Genomic DNA, 9,027 nt, shown 5'->3' with positions numbered 1-9,027 from the left:
ACTAAATAGCTTAAATATCATAAAATTATATATCTATATACATTTATTATTTTTATTATATTGACCTTTCAGTCATGCCTGGCTAACATTACAGAAGTTGCAATGATGCCGTACACGTGCACTCATGTTACCATATCCAAGAATATAAAACTGGCTTTTACAAAGAGACTTGTCTTGGTTGTGCTTTAGCGGACTAGTAATTTGTAAAATGTAGTCACGTTTCAGTTATAATACATTATATATATGTATATACATTATTACTATTTACACATAAGTTGTTAAAACTTATTTTTCTTAAGATACAGAACAGTAAATAAAGAAAGTATAGCAAACAATTATCTCTTCTAGTTATGAACTTTGTACTCGTTTGCTGCTTGCCATAAGTTGCTAAGCCTTATCAAATTTCCCATGTGGAGGATGTGAAACAAAATTTTTTTAGATTTATATATACAATTTGAAATAACCAAATATCATAAATTACTATGTCAATACCACAGAATTCCAATATAATTTATCAAGCTCAATAACTAAGCTGTATTTGGGTCTAAAAAAATATAAAATTTTGAGCTCACTAATGTCTTACCTTACTGCTTGGAATCTAGCATGAAAAGAAAGTTTGCAGATAAAATACTTCACAGAGGCTGAGGGGAACATTCTTAGCTTTCAATTGGTTATACACACATCACTGGATGAAGTAGGTGTACGTGAGCAAGTATTTTCAAAAATTGAAGAGGTGGGTGGGGCCAACTTGGTTGATTCAATAAATATATTAATATCTCAGAAAATAGAAAAGATAGGAGGTTTTTATTTTACATTCTAGCTTGTTATTATTGGTAATTTAAGTATCTAATTTGTAAGAGCCTATAGATTTTGTGTTTGGACACCACAAACATCTAATTTGAACCAATGCTGCATTCAACATACAATGTGACACACAAAAATCAATATTTAGAATTTTTTTTTAATATTTACTTTTAATTAAAAAATTAGGTAATGTATAATACTAAAATTTGAATTATAATTACAATTTGATACCAAACCTATTGACATACATTCAAAAAACAGCAGTTCAATAAATTTTTAAATGTAAGTCTACAAATGTGATAACATGCTCTTTGACCACTGACCATGGGAAGGCCTGTAGTGATAAGGTTAAGTTTAATTTTGACCCCCTTAGGACATTCCCCATATCTCATAGTGTTTACATACAAATTTTGGTTGAGATTGGCCCAATAGGCTTGGAGGAGTTAGGGTGCAAACAAACACACATTTCATCTCTATGTGTGTATGTCCAAATAGCTAATCTAAATATATCTAATACTAGAAAAAGAAAAAGGATACAACTGTATACTTAATTTGAATACAGAGAAACAGAATCTTATTAGATAATACATATGATACACTATGGACATTATGTGGGAAGTGATGATATCAAAGCTTTAAAATGATAAAAGATACAAAAAACATCAGTTGAATGCCTTAATAATATTAATAGCTACAGATATTTATTAAATGCTTTATTTTCATTCCTTTATCTGACCAGTTATACATAAACAACTGAAAAAAAATCACCTTGGAGGTAAAAGTGTTTGGATCCATGTAAAGTCCCGTTGGTCCATAGACAGCTGATTCTTCTGGATCCTGTTAAATTACACTTCAAGATATTTCAATCTGTACCTAAACTATATATAATTTCATAATGTTTAAGACTTTAAAGGTAGCTATATTCAAAGTTACAACTTTTTAAAAGTAAAGTTTATTAAGCAATTTTAATTTTGCTTATGGAAAGTTACATGTATTTTTTTTCTGTGAAGTAATAAAATGCTTACATTTCTTATAGCACATAAACTTCCACACAATGAGTTTACTAGATCACAGCAAGCTTTATTCTATCCATTATATAAAGTGTAAAAAATACAGATGTAACTTTATCAAGTGTGCTTCAAAATGACAAACAATAGGTTACTAATGCAAAGTTCACGAGACATTTTAGCATTTTGTTGAAACTATTTGCAAGATTACAACAAACTGAATATCTGAAACTTCACTAAAACTCCTACAATTTCTCCAAAACAGTTTTTACACATCTATATCACTTTTATTAACCCCCTTGTTTACCAAAGGGGTGTACTTGTTATGTAGGCTATTTCTATTCTTGATGAAACTTAACCCTACTTTCTTATATCATGGAACTACTACAATAAATAATTTATTTATTTAATTAAATAATGCACCTAAGAAGACAGAATAATAACATGTAAAAACCAGACAATGTCCTATAACTATAATACTTTTTTGGCTTTCTAACTATGCAATAAGAGCCATTAAAAATTCAGCTAAGCCCATCGATGTATTTCATTGGGAATAAAAGTTGGAACTGCAAGCAAAATAGACAATTCCCTGTACTGCAAACAATGTAATATAATATATCATTTGACAGATTAAGACTTTGGCTTTCTATTGGTTTATAAATAATACAGTATAAAACTCAGAGGGAACAAGGAACTGTTAGCAAGTTGTGAAAGAGAGGATGTGACAGGAGGATTTTCTAGTTTATAGCTCTGAAACTAAACATGATTAAAAGCTATAAAAATTATGCTTTGCCTGAGTAGTAATTATATTATAAAGACTAGTATATGTTAAATTCCGTACTTCTCAGAGGGGTGGGTAAATACATCAGAGGAGGGGAAAGAACTAAAGAGCAAATGTTACAATTCTCATACTTGGGGAGATTGAGGATATTTTAAAATATTTCCTTAGAAAATTAATATTATAATTTCATTCATTAACTATGTTTTGATGCCAAGCGTATTTGTATACACTGATAGTAAAGTAGTTTCATTAACTTTTGAATATAACTCTGTAAAAGGTTGTGACGTGCACTTTGACCTATCTGATGAAAAAGGGTTAATTAGTGAATCTTGGTTGTTAGTATTCAGTAATGGAGCCTGTTGTTTTATCTAGTTAGATCTCAGTTACAGAAATGTGAAGCATCCCCTCTGTGTTTGTGCTTTTGAATTTAATTTAAAGCACATTGATACTTAACAGAACTACCCGAGTGTAAAATATTTTTAGAAGGATATTTCAATAACCTTAAAGTATGATCAAATGTTAATTTTCCTACAATTTGATTATTTCTTTACAGAAATTTCATTTCAATTAAAAATATAAGTACCGTTACTTACAGAAAGAGATTACTCATTAAACATAAAAAATACAGTTCACTCTTACTCTAGTTTTTGTAAATTATCAAAATTAACCCCAGAATTACTGATGGAGATTGACACTGACACCTCTTGGCTTATTTAACATACATTTTAACTCATTTATGCACTAAACTGCATAATTAGATTCCCTAATTACACGAGTAACACAAAAATGTAAACAAAAATATTATCAATTTTTTGCAATTAATTCCATTAACTACTGCTGGAATTTCCTATATACTTTACACAGAAATTAATGATTTCACCCAATTCTTTTGTCAGTTATTTACAATGAGTGTTTTGAGAAGCAAAAAGGCAAAATTACTCAATATGATGCAACATGTGACCCAGTACCTGATCACATCTAATTCTAGCCATGGATTTTTAGATCCCACTTTGCCCTGAAGAACCAAAAGTCCTACAAAGGCCGTTTGTTTCGAGAAGAACTCCAAATTCACTTCATGCCAATATCTCAAACATCAAGTTCAGCCCTTCATCTACATTAAGAACGGGATGAAGAGGATCTAAAAAGTTTCTGAGCACCCCCAGTAATCTTCCGAGGCTTGGCCTCAAAAGATTTTACACCAAAAGAACTACCACAATTGACGATAACGAAGAACATGTGACCCCACTATTACTAAATATGAAAAACTAATGTTTTTAACAAGCTATCAAAACGACTTAATTATATTTTTGTTTAAATAATCCCTTTATAGTTGTGATGTCAGAAGACGTATGTCAAACAGTACTGTGTTATTAATTATAGTAAAAGAAAAATAACATTATTTGCAATAACAACAAGAAGTATCTGCGAGATACTTACGGCCCCTATCCTCTGTACCACCTCCTCATTAACTGGATACTTAAGCTTTACCCTCCTATATAAGGCATGTTTCTCATAGAAATTGATCAGTTCAACTAAACTTTCAAACTGGGTTGTTCCAATGATAAAAAGCCTTCCTTCCTGTTTGACACGACAATGTTTAATCTTGTTTTCTGCTCTAAAAACAATTGTGAACTCAGTAATCAATTCTTTAAGTAATTGTGTATCTCAAGAGTCAAAGAAAACAATAAAACATTTAAATCTCTTATTTTGTCTCCATCATTAAGTAACATAAAAAAAGAGAGAGAGAGATGTTCATTCTAAATAACTCAAATCATTTTATTTAACAGTACAGAATGCAAATACTTTCAGAAGACAATTCAACAGAAGAATGGGAGCTTGAGAAAATTCCTTTTCTAGTTTTTGATAGAATATATATAAAAAAAAATTCAAAGCCAACTTAAATAGGGCATACATATATATATAATTTACAACTCTTTCATTTACAATGTTAACAAATATGTTTATGACTGCTTTAACCAAGATGAGCACAAAACAAATAAATGTTTTACATTAAGATGTAATGGAGAATAATGTTTAACTTAAGATGTAAAAAAAAACAAAATACAAATAATTTTACTAAATTTAAAATAAAATTTACCATATGAATGACAAAAAACATTTAACTGATAATTTATTTAAAATACCAAGAAGCTACAGCAATTATAGAATGCTTACAGTGTTAGAGTATAAAAGCTTTTATTCCACCAGATGTAATAAATACAGAAAAATGTAACCAAAACCTAAGTCATGCGAGGTAGGTATAGCTATATGTAATAAGTAAGTATATAATTTTATGGATGTTTTACTACCTGAAGGATATCGCAAAACAGTTATCCTCTTTCTCACTAGGTCGGACAAGAAATGCCCCTTCATATCGAACTCTTTTCAGCATGTCTTCTGCTTGGGCTTTAGTCATAGTGGGCTGATACCACCTTCATCAAAATTACATAAAATGTTATGTTTTATATTGCCTTTTGATTGGGAAAAAAACAAAATTGTTATTTATGCAATTCTTCAAACACTAAAACAAATTTAGCCAAGATCCTAAAACTAACTTGTATTTACTTCTGCTACAACTCCCCTAAAAATATTAAATTAGACAAGTTAAAATGTAATAGAGAACAATTTTTTTTTTTTTATAAGTTTATACTATGCTCTATGAAAATGAATTCTTACCAAACAAAATATCAGAATCACAAATTATAGCTCATGCAACTAAAAATTAAATTGTTTAGCTTGAATACTTTACAACAACTAAATAAGTTAGAAATTATTTCATGCTATGTAATAATTACCAAGTTTACACTGCATCCTTACTAATATTGCTTAACATTCTATTTCTGGTTTTTGATGCCATCTTTCTCAGGTATAGACAAAACTATAATGCAAAATCTCCAAACAAACCAAATCAGAAACCCTACTACTATTGTTTGCTTTCTTATCGAAGTATCAAATTTAAGGAAATTGGTATTTGTTTCTAGTTTCAATTAATAGCAAGGTTTAAGTCTGATCCATAACAAGGTATTACAGACTTTTCTATGACATGAAGACAAAGGGATGAGCTAAACTAGTTTTGGGTAGTATCATTCTTACTCTTTGCCTTCATGCTTATTTGGCTGTGGCACGGGTTCATTTAGGCACATGTAGAACTCAGGGCTGCGAAGAGGATGCGACTGGTAATGTGTAATCAGGCTAAATAGTGTGTCGAATGCCACTGTGTCTATAAGGTAGTATTTTGTTTGGCCTCGCTCCTGTCTGGACCGTATCCTGCAATGGTTTACTTTTCCCTGGCGCCTAGAAATGAACAATATGAAGTATTTCATGGTAAGAACAAATATTTGAATATACACAAAGAACAGTTTCTGGTAAAATTTACATGGTAGAATAAACTGTTGTACAACCAAACTTATAAACCACATTCCCAACATTTATCTTTAGCTTAGCTTATTATATTTTACTTGTCATATATCTATAGTGTATATAATGAAAGTAAACCAGGTAAACTGCTTCTTTTACTACTAAGGCTATCCTATCCAAAGATACACTTTCAGGTTAGTACACTAAGAATAGAAAGGTGATTCAAGTGCTTGCCTTGTTCACTCTTAGTTCAAATGAATACAAAATAACAAAATACACTAATCACTGATGTTAATGCAGAAAACCGCAATAGTTATTAAAAGTGTTTTGAAGAAAAAAGTAAGGATAAATAAACCACATTTCAGAATTATATCTGTTATAAAAAAAAACATCTAGAGAAACAACTAAAGGCTGTTAAATACTGCAGAACATTTGATAACATCATGTGTTTCAGTTTAAGGTGTTTAAAAACATACAAAAATGAAAGAAAACCAAAGTTCTTAAATGAAATATTTTAATCCTTAATGGTACCTCTGAAACACCTTACCCCTACAATCACTGATGGAATCTACATGAATCTCACTGGCTTTTGAAATACATTTTTCAAAACAATTTAAGTCAGCTTTAACAAATTCTGAGACTGGATAGGAAGGTAGGTAGATGAAAAAATTGTTTGAAATATTTATTGGAACAGTTTAACATGGCTTAATGCATTTAAATTTGAAATATTCACTGCACAATGCAAGAGAAGAACTTCCCATTACTATATAAAAATATTGGGCATTTTCAATAATAAAAACAACAAAGATCACTTAAAAAGCCATGTTAAGGTTTTTCCACATTAAGCACAGTTCACATTAAGTAGGTTGTATGTATGGCTTAATGTTAAGAAGCCAAAGCATTTTCCACTTTAAGTAGATTATACATATTATTTAATGATCAGCATTCATGTTAAGCATTTTCCACATTAAGTAGGATACATGTTTGGATTAAATGATTTTCATATTTTTTATTACTGAAAATGTTCACTCTTTGTTATATAGTAATTATTACTATCGGCTGTCTGTTGGGGTTAATGATGATTGGTGGAAAACATTCTGGTGCTTGTGCTGGACATGCAACATCAGCCCTATGTGGGACCCAAAATATTTGGCCACACTGACTGCAGCAGTAAGAGCCACATTCAGGAGGGGGTTATGTCTTCTGTTCCTCTTTATGAGGTACTGTCTTTCCATTTAATTCCAGTCTTTATTGCAGCTGTCACATTACTTCTCAAGTTGGTCGGTGTTGCACAAGTTCAGAACATCCTTATATCACAGTGTTAGGTGGTGCCTGGTACAAGTTTTCTTTATATTGATGGAAAGGCTAATCTTTATGGCAGCTGTATTAAAGATATTGAGAGTTCTTTGTATATCTTTGAAATTGGAAGCAACAAGGGCTGCATCATCGGTAAAAAAAGAAGTTCCTTTATACAAACTACACAGTTTGTCTTCAGTGTAAGGTTGAAATGGCCACCATCTGTTTTTATTCAAATGTAAATACCATTTCAGCTTTCTTTGTTTACTAATCTTAGTACTGCAGTGAGGAATACTGCAAATAGTACTGGAGCTAGGATGCACCTCTGATTTAGCTCATGACTTACATCAAATATTTCACTTCTCTCACCACCAACAGAGACTGATGTCATTGTGGAAAGTTCTTATCCTCTTCATCAGCTTGCCAGGGCATCTACATAAGCACAACAACAGCTTCCATAATGTTCCTTGGTGTACTGAATGGAATGTCTTTGTAAAGTCAACAAAGACAGAGTAGAGACTCTAATGTTGTTTGAGCATCTTTTCTTGTACTTGGTGCAGCATGAATATCACATCAAGTGTTTCAGGATCATTTTTGCCAGCTATAGTCAAGAGAGAAATACCCAGGTGATTTCCACATTCTATGTGGTCACCCTTCTTTTTGTAGATGGTGATAATAATAGCATTCTTAAATTCTTAAGAAACTTTTTCATATTCCAACAATCATTAAAGAATTTTAGCAGTTGTTTTTAGAAAGTGGTGCCACCATGTTTAAGGATTTCTGGTGGAACACATTCCATTCCTGAAACTTTCCCCTTTTTCTAGTTCCTTTAATTGTGCTTGACAGTTCAGCCATAGTTGGTATGCTTCCTAGCTCCTCTTAGACTGGCATTTCTTCAAACTTTGTAGTGCATTGACACTTACTGTGAATGGGTGATCTGATATGTCTTGAAAGTGCCCTTTCCAACAATTGGCAATGCCATTTTTGGATATGAGAATTTGAGAACAATCAGTATTCTTGGTCAGAGCCACATTTTAGGATGTAGTTCCACACACTGAATTTAGCTATGCATGAAATGTCTTCATGTTGTTCATATCAGCAAGACATTGGAGCTCAGTCTTATTGTTCTACCACTCATTCTTCATATTTCTCACTTTATGTTGTAATTCTGCCTTGACTCTTCTTACTTTTTTCAGTCGATCTTGTGTCTTGCATTTGAGAGCTTCTTGATTTCTGAATTACTTTTGTCAAACCAATTAGTATGAAGGCCTGCCAGCTTTCAAAGGAGCAAGCTCACTTACCTCACCTTTCCTACGGGCTTCCTCAAAGAAAAAGGCATGCAATGCTGTCTTTGAATAATGCTGTCTGGATATCTGAGTAGTCATTCCAGTCAGAACAGCATGACTATCATACCCAGACTACCTATGTGTAGAGCTTAGACTCATGGCTTTCAGTTTCTTGGGCCTGTAGTCATCATCTCTACTCCATTGCCAAAAGGCTTCTTTCATCATTCTTGCACTGGGATTTAGGTACATCAGTACACATGCCTGCCATTGACATACCCTCTGGGCTCTCAGGAGTCTAATTCAGTGATGCACATCTGTATAATGACTAGAGAACTTGAGAGCTGCTCCACAGTATCATCTAACTAGGAAGAAATCCAACTGATTAGAATCTGCAGACTCCTGCTGTTGTCTTAAATGGGATCTTCTGCCGGTGATTGCATCCACCACTGCTGCTACCCAGCAGCTTCAATGAAATGTAAGGGACACCATTATTTCA

At 32.1% G+C, this 9,027-nt stretch overlaps 1 protein-coding gene across 1 annotated transcript in view; it reads right to left on the bottom strand.

Annotated features, from left to right (window-relative positions):
* Nucleotides 1-9,027, bottom strand: part of LOC106465601 (1-phosphatidylinositol 4,5-bisphosphate phosphodiesterase gamma-1-like) — a 79,719-nt gene that overhangs the window by 30,764 nt on the left and 39,928 nt on the right. The window contains exons 17-20 of the mRNA XM_022393529.1: nt 5,686-5,886; nt 4,902-5,024; nt 4,030-4,207; nt 1,573-1,641 (exon numbers count right to left, since the gene is read on the bottom strand). Of these exons, the coding sequence (XP_022249237.1) occupies nt 1,573-1,641; nt 4,030-4,207; nt 4,902-5,024; nt 5,686-5,886 (571 nt within the window). The remainder of the gene's footprint in view (nt 1-1,572; nt 1,642-4,029; nt 4,208-4,901; nt 5,025-5,685; nt 5,887-9,027) is intronic.

This window comes from Limulus polyphemus, unplaced genomic scaffold (genome assembly GCF_000517525.1).
Source record: "Limulus polyphemus unplaced genomic scaffold, Limulus_polyphemus-2.1.2 Scaffold1997, whole genome shotgun sequence".
NCBI classification, from domain to species: domain Eukaryota; kingdom Metazoa; phylum Arthropoda; class Merostomata; order Xiphosura; family Limulidae; genus Limulus; species Limulus polyphemus.
The sequence above is the reverse complement of the archived record's forward strand: the minus strand, read 5'-3'. Positions and strand labels throughout refer to the sequence as shown.